This window comes from Trachemys scripta, chromosome 11 (assembly GCF_013100865.1).
Source record: "Trachemys scripta elegans isolate TJP31775 chromosome 11, CAS_Tse_1.0, whole genome shotgun sequence".
In the NCBI taxonomy this organism is placed as follows: domain Eukaryota; kingdom Metazoa; phylum Chordata; order Testudines; family Emydidae; genus Trachemys; species Trachemys scripta.
This window is the reverse complement of record NC_048308.1, coordinates 11,094,817-11,113,109: the sequence shown is the minus strand read 5'-3', so window position 1 is coordinate 11,113,109 and position 18,293 is coordinate 11,094,817. Positions and strand designations below refer to the sequence as shown.

General features: G+C 45.7%; 1 protein-coding gene across 1 annotated transcript in view; it reads left to right on the top strand.

The window, feature by feature from the left end:
* The window catches only part of ITGB5 (integrin subunit beta 5), a 116,433-nt gene that overhangs the window by 39,498 nt on the left and 58,642 nt on the right, over nucleotides 1-18,293 (top strand). Inside the window, exons 5-7 of the mRNA XM_034785571.1 lie at nucleotides 5,950-6,118; nucleotides 15,743-15,904; nucleotides 17,549-17,644. Coding sequence (XP_034641462.1) covers nucleotides 5,950-6,118; nucleotides 15,743-15,904; nucleotides 17,549-17,644 — 427 coding nt within the window. The remainder of the gene's footprint in view (nucleotides 1-5,949; nucleotides 6,119-15,742; nucleotides 15,905-17,548; nucleotides 17,645-18,293) is intronic.

Below are 18,293 nucleotides of genomic sequence, written 5' to 3'. Positions count from 1 at the left end.
CTGACACTGACTCACTCTGTGGCCCTGAACAAATCACTTAAGCTTCTTTGCCTCAGCTTTCTTATTTTTAAAATGGAGACCACATTAATACTTGCCTACCTTACTGGGGTATTTGGAGTACTGGTCTTAGGAGGACTAACATATGCTTCTGAAGTATTTTGAAGATAATAGGCTAGAAACTGTTGCTATTTTTTTTTCATTCTTTAATGATGCTGGGTATGGAGCGGGTGGAGAGAGCATGGATGGATTCCAGAAGCTATTGCTCATCCATACAGCTCAGTTGTTAGCTCTGCAGTCATTTCAGAGGCTTCCTCACTCTGGTGTGCTCTGCCTAGAGACTCTGGGCCTGATACCTCTCCATCTACACCAGTGCAAATTAGGAGTAAATCTGTAGAATTATACCAGAGGGAGACTGGTCTAAGTGAGAGGAGAATCAGGCCCTTAGAGTCTGGCTTGGCAGAAAAGGAGGGGCATGTTAGTGAATTCTCTCACAGGAATTTTGTTTATTTGCTGGACATGTGAACGCTCCCTGTCCATCAACCTCCCACCCCATTTGTTTTGGGGGCACCAGCTACATGTGGTGTTGTGCTGTTGTGAAAGAAGCCAGAAGCTCCTGCTTTAGACATGTGGGGAGAGATTTTCAAAAGTGCTCAGCATTAAACTAACACTCTCCCATTAAAGTCAATGATAAAACTCCTGTTTACTTCAGTGGGAGTAGTGTTAGATCAATTCAGAGCACTTCTGAAAATCCCACCCACAGCAACTCTTGACCCTTTGACCATGAAAATGTTCCTGGAGTCAGCAACGTCTGGGGAAACTTGTGGTTGGTTAATGCCTTACATTAGTAGACATGTTTTCATATGTGTAGCTTCCAAATTAATTGTGATGGTCTGAGGATGTGCTGTTCACATCTGGATTATCTCACTCAGGGCCAGGAGTTGACTCAAAGCGGGTGAACTGTTCTTATGAGCTTCTGCCATCTTAGGCCAAAGACCATAAAAGAATAACATTTCTTGTGAGATTTTGGCACCATTCAACTCTTAACTGAAAAACAGTCGCCATCTATTTTTGGTTTGATTTGGAACCAAAATTATAGGTCTGGCTTCAGAACCGTGGGTTCGAATGTGAACAGCAATCCTCAATTCAAAGATGAGGCGAGCTGTTTTGGCTGGCCTCTAACAATGAAACTTTCGGGGGGGAGTAATGTCAGATGGTCATTGAAGGCATGTTGAATGGGCTTGTGTGAGTGGGTGTGCCGATGCAACTGCGCCCCCTTTGTCCAGATGGAGCACTGCACCAGAGTTCACTCAATCTGGAGGGACAGTCAGTCATCTCCTCTTGCCTAAGTCTCTGTGGTAGTCCCATTTGGTCAATGGAGGGTGTTAGCCTCAGGCCTGCTGGGGTTTGTGGGTTTCCCCCTTATAATTGGTGGGATCAGTTGGAAACCCCTTCTGTTCTTATGTCTCCCAAGGATCGGTTGGGGACCTAGCCTGCCAATTCCACTGGGTTCCAGCTCAGGGTCCTTAAACTATGCGGGCAGAATCAGGCCTCAGCAACTCGTCGCACTGTGCCCTGAGCTCCTTCCTACCTCCCTTGGTTTCAGTAGCGCTTTTCCAGCCTGTAGAGGTGATTGTCCCTTCTCTGGGCAGCTTTTCAGCAGCCTAAAGGCTGGAATTTCCTTCTTCAGCCTGCTTGCTCCTCTGGCAGCCACCCCACCTCTCTGCACGCCAGATCTTTTATTCTCCCAGCTGCTGTGAGGCTGCCAATCAGGGTTGGCTGGCAGTTCCTGCATTAGCTCCTGGGTTGCCAGGCCAGAATAGGGTATATACACCCCATGACAGGTTGGTTCTCATGCCCATTTAATGTTGGTGTAACTCCATTGACATCAATATCCTTAGACCAGATTTAAGATTTGTCTGTAGGGAGACACTTTGGAAAATTAATCCAAATTAACTAAAGATGTGAATTTAACGTGGTTTAGTTAAACCGCATTAAAGCCCTGTGTGGAGGCACTTATTCAGAATTAAAGTGGCCTTAATTCAATTTAGCTGAAAGTAAAGTATCCTGTGTTGCCAACTTTGGCATGCTGATGCAGCGAAAACCATGCTGGCTAAGGATGAATGCTTGGCTCTGGGGATGAATATTTTCACTCTGAAGGCTGTCCTGTGTCGTTCGGTCAAAGCCCATTCTTCTGAATGCTGTGCTCACCTGCTGCAGTCGACAAGGCACCAGGGTATAGGGATGGCTTATTGCCACGATGATATGGGATACTCAGTGCTTTCTACTTTCCCCCTGCAATTTGAGCACTGCCTCGAGCGTACATGCTCCGTCATCTTCTCTGCCATTGTCTCACATTTCTGGCAGGCTGGGGAAGGGATTTAAATCAGATCTGCAAGATCTGGTTGAGGTACAGATAAGATGCGATTAAATTAATTGTATCCAGTGAAATGCAGTGCAAATGAAAAATACATTGGGAGGGTGAAGGGGGAATAAGAGGAAGGGGAACTAAGTGTTCAGTGAGAAGTTGGAAATTGTTGCAGTGCTTTAATTAAATCAGTCTAAAGCTGTTGCCGTCTTCTTTCCTATTGTGCGCGCGTTCCTGTTAGATCGGAGTATCTTTATATCATAACATTCTCCACACACAGATGCCTTTTGGGTTTAGCCAGGTCTTCGCCTTTATGAGGTGTCCTAAGCAGCTGTGGGGTTGGGAAGAGATTTAAGAGGAATTGAGAAATGAGTGGTTTGGCTGGAATGCCTGCTTCGGGGTTGTTCTTTCTCCTCTGTCTATTAATTTGTTTTCCTCTGGATCGCCATTGTACCCTGATTGCTGCCGTAGAAGTGGATTGCATTGCCATGTTTGCTTTGCAGAGCAGAGGTCGTTTGCTTGTTAGGGAGTTAGGTCTTTTTGGTTGGTTGTTTTTAGACACATGTAAAAACTCCCGAGCTCTCTGCCTGCCTGCACCCAAAAAACTGCAGCCAGGAGTGAAACCCTGGGAGCACAACTGTTTTGCCCCATTCCTAGCTTCCCAAGAGCAGTAGAGTTCCCACTCTGCAGGCTCTCTGGATACTGAGTTGCAGGTGGTTTCTGGAGCAGGATTTAGAGATTGCAGCTGATGTGGGGTGGCCCGTTTCTTTCAGCGCTTACTGTGCTGAGCTGGGTATGAGCTCCGAATCCCCCCAAACTCTGATCGTGTGTGTAAGTCAGTAAGTAAGCAGGCTTTGGTGCTTTTGCAGTGTTAATGTGTGCCTTCTTCTGAGTTACATCCCAAGATCCAGGATTTGGCCTCTAAGAATATGAACAAAAATCCAGCATCACTCACCTGAAGATTTGAATTGTCACAGGGATGATATTAAAAAAACAGGACCTAGGAAACTCTCATCTTTATGCAGCTGGCATGTACAATTTCCTGACATGTACAATTTAAAGGTTAGAGGAGCATGCTGTGATGATGAGTATATGCTATTTATTTCTATTTCCATGGTCTGTTTCTTATTTTGCTGCTGTCCAGAGCCCGTATCACTGGATCAGTCAGGTTCATGTCAACAAATGGAAATTTACGATATTCACAAACCTGTGGGTTGGGGGGAAACTAACACACCCAGTGCTAAATCAGCATCTATTCCCTGCCCTGATAGCCAGGGGCTCTGGTGAAGTGCCAAGACGAGCAGATCTCAAAGGTGAGAGGGTCCTCAGCTGATCGAACCTGACTTCCAGCCCCCGAGGCATTTTACTCAGAGCCAGCAATAGGAACCTCTTGCTGAGCCACAGACAAGTCAGGGCTTTGAAGAGCACAAACACCGTGAGTTGCCCCTATAAGTGAATAGGAACCCTGAGCAAAGGCTTGATCATAAGCGATCACACCATGCCATCCCCTCCACAGGTAGCAGGCCCCTCTGAGCTGTTGTTTATATCCTCTTTCTTGTCTTCATCCTTCCTGTGCTCCATCATGCATTTTAAATCAGAAGGCAAATATGTACATAGGAACATAAGAATGGCCATACTGGATCAGACCAAAGGTCCATCTAGCCCAGTATCCTGTCTTCTGACAGTCACCAATGCCAGGTGCCCCAGAGGGAATGAACAGAACAGGTAATCATCAAGTGATCATCTCCTGTCACCCATTCCCAGCTTCTGGCAAACAGAAGCTATGGACACCATCCTGGCTAATAGCCATTGATGGACCTCAAGTATCAGAGGGGTAGCCGTGTTAGTCTGAATCTGTAAAAAGCAACAGAGGGTCCTGTGGCACCTTTAAGACTAACAGAAGTATTGGGAGCATAAGCTTTCGTGGGCATCTGAAGAAGTGAGGTTCTTACCCACGAAAGCTTATGCACCCAATACTTCTGTTAGTGCCACAGGACCCTCTATTGATGGACTTATCCTCCATGAATTTATCTAGTTCTTTTTTTTTTAACCCTAGCGTAGCTAGAAACCGCACTGGATGATTTGTTCCCTTCTGTATGTAGCGTACCCAAGGTAGATGATATCATTGCACACAATACAGTCACTACTATAAAGCGCACTACTATATGGATATGTACATCGCAGTGTGAAAAATACCTGAAGTTCAATTAAACGAGCTTATGCTTGGTCCCTAGAGACTGAATGTTGTATACCTGCGTACATGACTGGCAAGTAAGGAATCTGAATTCTCAGTGGGTTGTGTTAAATAGAATCTTCGGCCTCTTAAAAGAATCTTTTAAGCTATGTTAAGCCAAATGGTGCCCTGAATATAAAGCTGTCATCAAAGGTCTTTAATTGTTCTCCTGGGTTATTTTACAAGTTAATAATGAATCAGCAAAAGTCTTACTCTCTAGCCTCACTTACTTTAAATTCATTGTTTTTTTTTCCTCCCTTCCCAAGCCCCCCCATGCATTCACTGTTTTTTTCCACTTCATTAACCTAGCACTAAAAGAAAGACTCTGTTTAGCCTGCAGAATGTTAGCTAATTGGGTTTGAAGTTGTTAAACTGTGAAAATCTCCAACCCCAGCAAAAGAGGTTGAGAGCTAAAACTGCAGTGCTTACACACATGTGATGTGTTTGTGAGACACAATCAATTGGGCTGAAGACATTAACTCCAATCAGAGCCTGGTGCTGGAGCCAAGAGCAGAAAGACATGGTAGAATTGGCACAGGGGCTGAAGGGCATTCTAATCCCAACTCTGCCACTGACTCACCCTGGGACTGGAAAACCGAGATAATAGTTACTCACCTGCCTCACATTGGTGCTGTAGGGATGAATTAGTTCATATCTGTGTGGTGCTTTAAGTGCAATGTCACTAATAAGGACGCTTATCAATTTGGAAAACTGCTTAGGTGTCACGAATGTCACGTACTGTAAGCATGTAAGACACCAGGGTGGAAGTTCTCAACCAAGAGTCCACAGTGTTTCCTAGACATCATGCTAATCTGTGACATCAGCTGATCCAGAGCCCTGAGCCGTCTGGTTTATCATGCTCAGAGCTCTGGTTCGTTGCTTGTAATATAGCCATTTAAGGCTTTGTTTTGTCTTTCTAATATCACTTACATGATGCAGCAGCTAATGTGCTGTGGATTCAAACAGTCCTAAGTGATAAAGCAATCCTAGCCCTATTATGCAGGAGCCAAAACTTAACTGCTAAGCCCATGTTTTCAAAAGTGGCCTCTGACTTTGCGTGCCTCAACTTTTTCCAGGAGTGCTGAGCAACCACAATTCCTGCTCGGAACTGTAGGTGCTTGGCACCTCAGAAAATCAGGCTCTTTGGGAAGTGTTTCTAGTTGAGCATCCAGAATTGGAGGCTATCAAATTGAGAAGCTGCATTGGAATGCTTGGGTTTGAGTGACTTGTCCAGAGGGATTTACTTGTGTTAGACTTGGGAACAGAACTCTGCAATTCCTGGCTCCTCATTCTGTCCTCAGGCCACTTAAGCACACCCCTTTCATTTCTATTTCTCCATTTCTGCTTCCAGTTACAAGTTATTTCCACACTGTGTCCCATCCTTTGGATTCCGCCATCTCTTGTCCCTCACGGATAAAGTGGACCGTTTCAATGAAGAAGTTCAGAAACAGAAGGTTTCCCGGAACAGAGATGCTCCAGAAGGTGGCTTTGATGCAATCCTGCAGGCTTCTGTGTGCAAGGTGAGCCACTAGTTGCTTATGCTGCTTGTGTTTTAAAGCACAACAAAAAGGAGGTCTAGGAGCTTTCCTCAACTTTATTCTTGCAATAGAAAAAAGACCTCCAGCGTGTGGTGATTTTTTGGAAATCACCATTAACTTTTGCAGAGAGCACATAACAAATATACAGTGGAAAGGGGAGGTTGTTTTTTTATTATTATTTTATAGATCTTTATGGAAAACAACCATTAGTATCTTGCATAGTTCAAAGGGATAAAGAATGTGAGTTCTTGCAGATGTGAATTTAGAGCTGTAAGAGTTGATTCCATTGTCAGTTCTATGGGTGCCCTTATTGAGTACCTTGGAAGAAATCTGCATTCTGTATGCTTGAGTGAACTGATGAAATTCTTTAAAGTGCCAACAATATATAACTGTGCGTAACACACCTGCTGAGTGTGGGTGAATCATATCTTCTTATAATGGCTGGCCTACATTGAGGGTAACAGCCAATTAGTGTTATTAGCTAATGGCATAACTCCTTTAACTCAAGCTGTTAAAATCCTGTGCTTTTGATGCTTAAAGTTCTGAACAATGTAGTGTATTAATTATATCAATAGTGTATTATTTGCTGTGCTCCAACAACACTTTCAACACTGTACAAAATATAGAGGGAGACACAACAACTGCTCCAAGGAACTTGAAATCTAGGGGCATGTCTATGCTGCAATAACAAGGCCTGATTGCAGCATAAGTAGACATACCCGGGTTTCATCGCAGACTAGTCCCAGTAATTACCCACGGTTCTGGGCAGGCTTGTGGAGCCAACAATGAAATATGTTACTGCAGTTTCACTGCTCTGGTACCTGAGTTAGCTAGATTCAAGCTAGGTTGCATATGTCTATTTGAGCTGCAGTCACACCTAGTGGCTGAAGAATAGACAGAATGTTAGTAGGATTACCATATTCAAACATTTAAAAAAGAGGACACTCCATGGGGCCCCGCCCCTGGCCCCGCCCCACCCCTTCCCCGCCCCCATTCCAACCCCTTCCCCAAAGTCCTTGCCCCAACTCTGCCCCCTCCTCTGAGCACCCCACATTCCCCCTCCTCCCTCCCGCTCTGATCTTGGTTGGGAGTTGCTAAGTGCTTCCCTGATCCCCACTTGCCCTGCAGCCCCTGCACTCCCCACCCCTGCAGCCTCTGCGCCTGCAGCCTCTATGCCCCTGCCTGCCCTGCTCCTCCTCGCCCTGCAGCCCCTGCACCCCCCACCCCTGCAGCCTCTGTGCCCCCAGCTCCCCACTTGCCCTGCAGCCTCTGCGCCCCCCGTCTGCCCTGCCCCTGCGCCCCCTGCTGCCTCTATGCCCCTGCCTGCCTTGCTCCTCCTTGCCCTGCAGCCTCTGCACCCCCCCGGCCTGCCCCGCTCCCCCGGCAGCCTCTGCCTGGCGGGGGCTTCAGACGCTCAGCGGCGACCGGGGCAGCACGGGTCCCTGCAGCCCCGGCACATGCCGCACTCCCCGCCCCGCACCCTCCTTCCTGCCGCGCGGGGTGACGGGGCCGCAGGAAGGGTCCCCCAGTGGCCGGGGAGTCCCTGCCCGCGAGGGAAGCCCGAGCTGCTGGCTGGGCCCGGCCTCCCCGTGGTCCTGTTGGGGGCGCGCGGTCCGCCCAGCCTCCGGGGGCAGCAGCGGCCCCTTCGCCACCTTCTGTGGCTACGCCCCCCTCTTCCCCCGCCCGAGCTTGCTACAATGTGGCTGGGCTGCGCTGCGGACCCTGTGGGTCGTGCTGGGGCCGGGCGGACCCTGGCTTATGCTGCCTCCCTATTTCCCCGGACATGTTTGACTTTTTGGCAATTCCCCTCAGACGGGGATTTGAGTACCAAAAAACCGGACATGTCCCGGGAAATCTGGACGTATGGTAACCCTACTTAGAGATGCAACAGCTGTAATAACCCAGGCTATGTGTTTTCTCCAGTTTTAGCAAATAGTCCGGAGACCCATTGCTTGCAATACTCATGAGACCGGTTCCTTTCTAATACTTTATTGTTGTTTTTAATTCTGTAACCCTGATTTCCTCTGAATATCACTACATCCCTGCCTCCACAGGGCACTAGTGTGTCAACTTAGTGGTAATGACACTTGCTGTGGGATCTCTGAGGTTTGGAACAAACTTCTGATGTGGAGAGTATGTAGCATGTTAGGTAATTGTGTTACATTTCTCTAGGAATTTGTTTACATAGATTTGTTTACATAAGAGCATACTATTGCTAACAGGTAAAGGAGTTTTTTCCTTTAGTTCAAGCAGTGGAGGTGTGTGTTTTTGGTGCTTATGGCCTCAGTTTCACTTCCCACTGGTGACCCCAGGTGGGGTTTGTTATGATTGTTTAAAACATGATAATATTTATTCCCCGCCCCCATATGGAAAGGATAGCTCTTTGCAGATCCTCCTGAGTAAGAGGAGGGGAACTACTGGCTGCTTCTGGAGGTGGGACGGAAGAGGCATGGCACTGACAACCCCTTCCACACCAGCCAGGAGACCAGGTCAGCCAGTGAAGTCAATACACATTGCACCATCTTAAATTGTGATGTAAGTGGCCAAGTTTCCACTATGTGGCTGGGATTTCCAGGGAACCTCCACTGCTCACAGTGAAGGGACACAATACAGACAATATCAGCAGTCACTTTGGCAGTCGGTATGGGTATCTTCATGTCTTATGCGGGCGTTTTGCTTGGCATCTGGTTCCTGCAATTCCCATGTTTCCCTTAACATTGTCCCAGTTACATGGGCAAGATTTTCAAAAGTGACACGAGATTTTAGGTGCCTTGATTTTTGGGTGCCCAACTTGAAACACCTTTAAAGGGTCTGAATTTTCCTGAAGGGCATTTCTGAAAATCAGACCCCTTTTTAAGGTGTCTCAAGTTGGACACCCAAATTTGGAGGCAATGCTAGTCTTTTTGAATATCTAAATTGTCTAAATATTTGAGTGTATTCAATACTTAGTACACTGCTGCTTTTCTGAGTTAGCTGTCTGAGAAGCTCTGTATCCCTGATCTTTTGGCATGTCTCTCTTTTTTTTTTTTTTTTAGATCCTAGAGTGGGAAAGATTTGTACAATTAATACAGACTAATAACCGTACCAACATTTGGCTCCTTTTTGAAAGATATAATGGTAAAAATCAACACTGATGGGCTAAATGTCTTAGGAAATGAAAAAGCCAGGCACGAAGAGCTTTTATATTGAGGCTAAACTGGCTAGACAGGAATATTAACCAGTCTTCTGTAATTACATTTTCCACTTGCAGCTTTTTGGCATCCTGCTGTGTTTAATTTTAAAAGTACAAATATTGTCAATGCCTAAGAAGTTTGTGAATCCTACGTCCGATGAAGTGAGCTGCAGAAAATAAGTGATTAGCTTGGTTATAAAATATCCTTTGGAAATTTTCACTTGAGCAGTACAAAGTGCAAATCACTTAGAAACAACCCCCCAACTCATTGCTTTCCATTCCTCCTCCAATTCATGCCTATACATTTGGCACATAATCTGAAAATCCCACTCTAGGCATCTAACTTTTAGGGCAATATTTTCAGAAGTGCCTAAGTGACTTAGGAGCACAAGTCCCATTGAGAGCCACTGGGATTTGTGCTCCTAAATCATATAGGTGCTTCTAAAAATCCTACATTACAATAATAAAACGGCCTGTTTTTCGACACGTGTTCACGGGCGCTCAGAGTGCCCACTGCATCTGAAAATCAGACCTCTTTTATTTGGGTGCCTAAATAGGACAGTACTTGGTTCTGCTAGAAGAAAAAAAAGAAAAAGGGAGGGGAGGTATAACTCAGTGGTTTGAGCATTGGCCTGCTAAACCCAGGGTTGTGAGCTCAATCCTTGAGGGGGCCACTTAGGGATCTGCAGCAAAAATCAGTACTTGGTCCTGCTAGTGAAGGCAGGGGGCTGGACTCAATGACCTTTCGGGGTCCCTTCCAGTTCTATGAGATAGGTAGATCTCCATATATTATTATATTATTATTATTAATGTTATTTACTCATGGAGTTATGGGCCTGATGCAAACCCCATTGAAACCAATGGAAAAGCTCCTGTTGACATCACTTGACTTGGGATCAGACCCTGTATCCCTGTCTTTCGTAAGGACACCTTCTGTCTTGTGGATATAGATTTTTTTTTTTAAAGGTGGGGGGGGAGGGAGGGACCACAAATAGAGCTCCAAGTTTTTGTTCAAAGTTTTAGCTGGGTAGAAATAAACTAAAGCCTGGTTGGATGTTTTTATGATCATAAACGGAGCAGTGTGTTCTGCATTTCATGATGGAAATTAACTACCGAAGAATGACTGGCTGCATATTTCAGCACTTTTATGATGTAGTTGCTTATGGCTGTGTGAAATGCTGGTTTCCTCAGAACTGGTTACATACACTTGGTTGGCTGGCCTTGTGCAGGTTTCACATATCCTCCCTGATTCCTAGTAATTCCACCCAATGTATTGGCAGCCCTGCCGCAATTTGTTTTTCCACTCCCTCTCTCTCCTATGCATTCCCCACCCTGAAAGTCTCCTCTTCTGCTCCACACATGCCCTTGCCACCATTAACTTAGTCAAAGGTTAGTGCCAAAATAAACATATTAAATATATATATGCAATGCTTAAACTTCCCCTGACCTTCCTCTACTTTGGGGAGTATTTGATGGCTTCCTTCCTCAAACCTTGGGTCTAGCCCTGCCTGTCCATACCACAAGTCATATATTAAAAAGAGACGCTTTAGTTTCATTCCCGGAATAATTGGGAAGCACGTGGCTACTAAAGCCAGATCTGGTAGGTAGCTACAAGAGTTGCACCTTTCCCAGATGTCTTCTCTATCCAGTAAATGGTGAGCCAAACCACCAGCAAAGATTCTAGTTAATAGGAATTTTAAGAAAATTAAGAAAAACTTACAATCCATAGGGGGCGTCTTTCCCTTTCCAGTTACCATCCATTTTCTTGCAACAAATAGTGTGCATGTCTAATTTTGGTGCCCAATTTGAGACATCTGGGACCTACTCCTCAAAGGTGCTGAATGCCTGCAGTTCCCATTGATTTGCACTGAAGCTGTGGGGGTTCCGCTTCCGAATATTGGGCCTAGAGCAGTGGCTCTCAACATTTTTTTACTGGGGACCCCTTTCACACAGCAAGTCTCTGAGTGCGACCTCCCCCCCTTATAAATTAAAAACACTTTTTTATATATTTAACACCATTATAAATGCTGGCGGCAAAGCGGGGTTTGGGGTGGAGGTTGAGAGCTCACGACCCCCACATGTAATAACCTCACGACCCCCTGAGGGGTCTCGACCCCCAGTTTGAGAACCCCTGGCCTAGAGTGTTAAAACTGGTGGATGCTCTTGAAAATTTAGACCCAGATCTTGAGTAGTTCTGGGCACCTTCAACTGCCACTGAAATTGGTGGGAGCCAGAAGGTGTTTAATACTGCTCAGGATCTGGCCCTTTGTGGATGCTGCACACCAGGCTGCAAATGGTGTCCTTTTGAAGGAAGAGCTGGCAGGAGAAGGATGGGTGAATTGGTGGGGTAGGTGATAGCAGGCAGGGAAGGGAAATCAATGCCAAACTTTAGTGTTGTCTAGAGGGCACTTGTTCAGAGCCCTGCTTTTTGCAAATACAAAAAGGAGTGAGCCTGAAAATTAACCCAGCCTCCTGCCCTTTCAGGTGATAGATTTTTCTCCTTAGCTAACAAAGGCAACCGGTAAATGGTTAAATATCAACATTTGTTTTTTTCTTTAAACAAAATCTTGGGCCAGTTTTCTTCTTCTAGGGGACTCTGCTTATTATTAATTGGACCAGAAATCTCCAGTCTGATTTGTCTGGCTCAATACAAAATCTCTTTTGCTTTTTAAAGAAAAGTCATTTTTTAAAGTTTCCGTGTATTTGGCTTAAGCACAAGAATAAGGGAAAATACGTTAAAAGATAGTCCGCTCTTGATTTAAAGGTGGTCTCAATAGTCCAATGAATAGAAGCAGCATCCTTTTGAATGGCCTCAGAACCACTTTTTAAATGCAGCCAGGTCTGTCTATGCACACACGTTTCACAGCTAATGAAACTCTAGCTTAATCCTTCTAACCTCATTGGGGTTGTTTTGGACTCAGTCCTACAAACTATGTCAGCTTTTGTCCTCCCAAAGGGATAGAGAAGGGAGGTATCGCAAAGTGCTTGCATATCCAATGCTTGATATGGTTTAACATCATTAAAGTGGTTTTTTTCACTCCAGTACGTGAGGAGTTGCATGTTGCTGAGAAGTTTTTTGCCGTTTGTCCAAGAGATCAGGTCTGTCAAATGCCTTGTGCTTGCCAGATCAAAAATGCACATTGCAAAATGAGCTGGAATGTAATGTGCCTGTGCTGGGACAATGGGGATGGGAGAGAGAATGAGTGAGACTGGTGTGTTAGCCACGTGAATGGCAAGTATTTGTTCCTACAATCTTATATCCATTGTGTGGCTCTTTAGAAATGCCATTATGGAAACTTCGGGTTAGCAACCATGTCAAAAAGGAGAAATATAAACTGGGAAATGGTTTCTTTGATTGATTTGAATTGAAATATTTAAATTACCAGGAAGCTCACCAGAGTTGGATTGCGGTTTTCAGAAGTGCCTAAATCACTCATGAAAACACATATCCATGAAAGTCAAGGGAACTTGTGCTCCCAAACTACTCAGGTGCATTTGAAAATCCCAGCCTTGGACTCCACTGCACCAAAGGGAGAACCTAAGAGTGGAGGGCCCTATTCTGGGACTGTTCTGCCCCATCATGTGTATCTAGGGCTTGTTAGTGCAATCATCTGGGCTTTGAATTGCACCTACATGTAACCTGGTGTCCATGCAATCCTGGAGCATTGGTGGAATGTGCTGTAACATTATGGATTAACAACCAGCAACAGTGAATTTTGAAAATGCCATCTTGGCCTTACAGGTGCCCCAGAAAGGGGATCTAAACATTGATTGTGCTTTTTAAAGCACAGCGGTGCTTTTGTGGGTGGTACAGAGCTGGAGTGCCTTAGAAGAGGACTGGGAAGCATTTTACATCATGAAGGAAGGATGCCTCATGGAGCTCCAAAGGATGGGAGCGTGTAGGGTAGAGCACTTCCCCACCCAGTGCCCTGCCTCCATGTGGGAGTGCAGAGGGAGCAGTCCCTGTGATCTCCTGAGCACAGACTGTAATTGTACCTGGACGTTATGCATAAGAAGCAAGGGATACTCCTGGCACTGTTCCCCAGCCCATAGTGCAGGCTCTCAGCTGGGCCAGTCAGCGTATGGGCCTGAGTGAGTATTCTCTCCAGAAGCTAGCTAGCTAGGAGGATTTCTCTGTTGAAGGGTGTGCCTTCATTGCAGAGTGATTGTGCATGATTGGCCTCTGGGGATAGCCCAGCCTGGTAGTGAGCAGGCCCACTGCACAGCCCCATTCAAGTTATTGTGTCTTCACTAGTGCTGCACTCTCCCCTGTGTGTCACTAGGGCTTCTGGGGGCCTATGGTCCTTTGTGCAACAGTTGCTTTATGATTCTTTCCCTGTGAATTGTGGGAGAACATGTCTGTCCTTTTGGGCACATGGGAGAATTGTGGGAAGGCACTGGAGGACTATCAGTGCTTGGTGGTTTAGCCCAGACCCCTGTCCTCACTGCAAAGTGGGCAGGTTATCCGCCCAAGTGAAAGCATCACTTGGGTTTTAGCCCACAGCCCCAGATAAGCCAGCTACCCTGGGTGTAAAGCACCACCAAACTTGGATAGGAAGGCTTTGTGTGCAGGCAGGAGGAGGAGTTACTTCATAGAACGTCAGGGTTGGAAGGGACCTCAGGAGGTCATCTAGTCCAACCCCCTGCTCAAAGCAGGACCAATCCCCAGACAGATTTTTGTCCCAGATCCCTAAATGGCTCCCTCAAGGATTGAACTCATAACCCTGGGTTTAGCAGGCCAATGCTTAAACCACTGAGCTATCCCTCTCCCCAGTGTGATGGCCTGGGTTCAAGAGAATCCCCAGACAGCTGCCACATCCTAGCCTCCATCTAATGGCTACTGGAACCAGGTGGGCTGAGAAGCTACTAGAGCTATACCCCAGCCAAGCCACCACCCACAGGGGCTGTGATTGGAGGATCACCCAGCTCCACCGATTGGTCCAACTACGCTATTTAAGCCAGGAGGAGGAATAGGAAGTTTGAGTAACAAGGTGGTTTCCTGCTGTGCTCCATTGGACCATGCTTGTGTCTGCCTCTTGCACCCAGCCTGTTCCTGGTCTGCTTCTGGCTCCTGCCTTACCCCATCTTCACTCCTGTTTCCACCGTGCTTCTGCACCATGCTTAATCCTTGCCTCTCTTCCTGCCCTTATGCCTCGACTCCAGTCTTCAGCGAGCAGTCCTGGCTCCAACCTTGGCCTCTGATTTCTGTCCCTGAGTCTGGCTTGACCTTTGTCTCTGGCATTTGGCATCTGACCTTGGCTCTGACCCTCCGCTTTGATTCCTGATTCTGATCTGGTTTGACCCCTGGCTCTGGTAACTGGCAGTTGACTCTGGTGCTGAGCCTTGGCTTTATTCCCCAACCTGGCTGCCTGCACTGCCCACTAGACCAGACTCCTGCTCTAACTACTAGGCCAGACCGCTTACATCCTAGTCCATAACAGTTGGGGATAAATAAGGCTCTGATTTTAGCAGGGACATTTTTAATTAATTTCATAGCACAGGTGCAGGAAGAAAAGGATCAGTCATGGAAAGGTCACCAAATAATGTAGTTTCCACTACATCTACAGACACAAAAGGCGAGGTCTGGGATTGGGTTTGCCAGGGGACTGGAGAGCAAGCCTGTACCACACTCACCCCATAATGACCGCTCCTGTCCCAGGAGCTGGACCGGGCTCCCCACCCCGGACATTGCGACCTGGCACACAGGATCACAACGCCACTTGGCTTGGGGGCCTAATCAAATGTGTTTTTACAGCCACTGCCAAGATTTCATGAATGTTGCTCAAATTTATGATTTCTCTGACCACCATGACCTCTGTGACAAAGTTGTAGCCCAAGATAACACCAAGTAAGAGCCCAGATTAAGTCTGAAGTGAAAACCTATGCTCAGTTTGTGTGTGTGTGTGTGTGTGTGTGTGTGTGCACGCGCGCGTGCTATATACCTTCGTGGGCAGAGACCTCATCTAGTGTATTGCACCTCAGTATAGCTTTTTATGACCAGTATTTAATGAACATGCCATAGCTCTCACTATCACTCCACGCTGTTTGCAGCAGCATGGCAATTCCATGTTGCTCAGGAAACAAGGTCAGATTTACTGTGTTTGGAGGAATTTGGCAGGTCTCCTTTGACTATAAAAGCAGCTGAAACACTTATTCTTGGAGCACAGAGAGGGTCTGGTGGACAGTTCACTTATGTACATACCTCCTCATGCCTTTTTAATAACCTTACTTGAAAGAAATGTTGGAAAATGGCACCTGAGTTTTATCCCTGGTCAGGAATCGGTGGACAGGCCTGCAGTATCCTTTTAATTAGTGATAACAGAGACTCCTCTGTTGTATGGGAGTGAGGATGGGACAATACACAGCACAACCTGAGAAGCACTTGGCTCAGAAGAGGAGACTGATGACTCTCTCCTGGTTTTGTTTCCATCCAGGAAAAGATTGGCTGGCGGAAAGAGGCCTCTCACTTGCTGGTCTTCACGACGGATGATGTGCCACACATAGCACTGGATGGGAAGTTAGGTGGGCTGGTCCAGCCACATGATGGCCAGTGTCACCTGAATGAGGCAAATGAATACAGTGCGTCCAACCAGCTGGTGAGAATAAACCACAGTGTCTCCTGTGTGCTGGGGTCCCCTTTTATTGGCGCTTCGGAACCTTTGACTGTCAGCGAATTCCTTGCATTTATTTATTTGATTTCAAAATACCCCTATTAAAAGAGCTGTTCTTGCAGGTTGTAGGACCCTTTGACAGATGTCAACAACTTTCACTCCCTACCACCCTGGGGGCTTCATTTGAGCCGGCAGTCTACGGGTGAAAGACTCCTCTTGCACTGCCAAGTCCCTAAGCCGTCCAGTCCCCTCCTTGTTTCCTGTAGCATCCAAAAATGGCTAAACAGACTTTCAAGCTTGCAGACCCCTCAGGGTTAGTTGCACACAGGAAAGGTGTATTTGGCACCCCAAATCATGGCAAGATTCATCCAGAGAGTGTAAAGAAAACGTAAAATGTTGTACTCCTCTTTTAATATTTGCGCAGTATATTGTCGTCATCTCTTCAGTGCAGGGATTGTGTACAGTATCTAGCACAATGTGGCCCTGTTCCTGACTGGGGCTTCTGGGTCTGATAGTTATATAAATATTAAATGATAATAGACAAACTAACCTTCCTTTTTTCAGAAATTACAAGTGAGTCAACAGAGGAGACTGCAGGTTACTTCCTGGGTGAATGAGTCCTTGTCTGCTGTGTAATTATCAAGTTGTTCTGCAGATCTACACTTTATTCTGCTGCTTACAAACCCTAATCATTGTTGTGTTCCTGAATGTACATAGAAGGTTCCCCACCCTCATTATGCCAGGCTTTCCTGGCTGGCTGTCTCATGACAATAGGCTGGAGTCCTCAAAGCAAACTAATTTTTGTTTTGCCTGTTTGAATTTTAACAAATAAAATTACATTTCCGTTGGTCACTCCTACTTTCTATGTATTGGTGTGGCGTTATGTTGTGAAATTGGCAAAAAAGGAATCCATGGGCTTCCATGTTTTTCATCTCAGTGGCTCCAAATTAAACTTGATCAGTTTGCAAGTGAAAAGATGGTGGGTTTTTTCTCCCTAACTGCAAACTCAGCCTGGGATCTGAAATTCCAGCCAATCTCTTTCAGTCTTCTTCATTTAATCAACACAATGAAGATCCTGCAAATGGTCTGTTGATGGTGTGCAGGGCCAGATAGAATCCCTCTCACTCCCCCACATCTGCGTGGGCTTTGCAGGTCTAAAGTGAAGACTCTGATGTTAATCTGCTTATTTTCTTGTCATTACTCTAAGACACACGGAGCAGACAATGGATTTCATCACTTTCAGGGCAAAATAATGTCAGATCTCTCTCTCTGCAGTAGATTTCCCATGACGACAACCCCAAATAATGGCCTCATCTCCCTTTCTCGAAGATAGCAACTAATTTAAATCCATGCACTCACTGATGGCAAAGTAGAGTGAGGAGTTCAGTTTTTCAGATGGGTTGTTTGCTGTAGCTGATTTTGTTGGCACTTGAATGTGATGGGTGTGTAAGAAATACATATACAGAGAGAAGATGTCACTTTTCTGGCTATAACTACACAATAAGAACGCTGCATAACAATAAAACATGCTGCGTTTCCATAGGGAATTTTGCTACTCTAGTTAGAATAAAAATTAAATTGCTTTTTGTTTCTGTGTCACAAATGAGTCTTTCTGATCTGTTTTCCTAGGATTATCCTTCCCTGGCACTTCTTGGGGAGAAACTGGCTGAAAACAACATTCACCTCATTTTTGCTGTGACAAAAGCTCATTATATCCTTTACAAGGTAAGCGCTGTTGAACCACCCAGCAGGGAGATGGGTTTTATGTGATCAAGAATTTATTGCGGGGGAAAGAGACGTTAGTGCCACTTGGAATAGTCTCCCTTCCTACATGAATAGAATGAAGCAGGCTGGTGTGGGAGGAAAGGAGGAACAACTCTGAATTAAATTGTGTGAGTGAGAGAACATCTGATGCATGCTGTGCTGGAAACTGGAAAGCATGGAAATTCTTGCACAAGTTAAACTCACCCAGTTGTGTCTCTGCAGTTTTCCAGTTCATTTACAAAATGTCGTTTCAGTGAAAAGCACGTAAGCTTCTTAAAGTAAATAGATAAACGTTTACGATCATGTGAATACCCAAAATAGACTCTGGCCTGATCTTGATTTTAGGAAAGTTGCCAATGATTCACCATCTGAGAGAGCAGACACCTGTTCATCCCACTGCTATTACTTAATCCCATTACCTAGGAACGCACCATGTTTCTGCCCAGCTGTATTTTTCCATCACTAAATCCAGAGCTTTGAAGCAAAAAATATTTTTTTCTGAGGGATTTCAAATAGTATCTGGGCTAAAACACCTGTAGAGTTTCTATTCTCAGTCTCAAGTATTTCTAGAAACACACCCAAACTGGGTGTGGGTCCCCGCCACAACTGC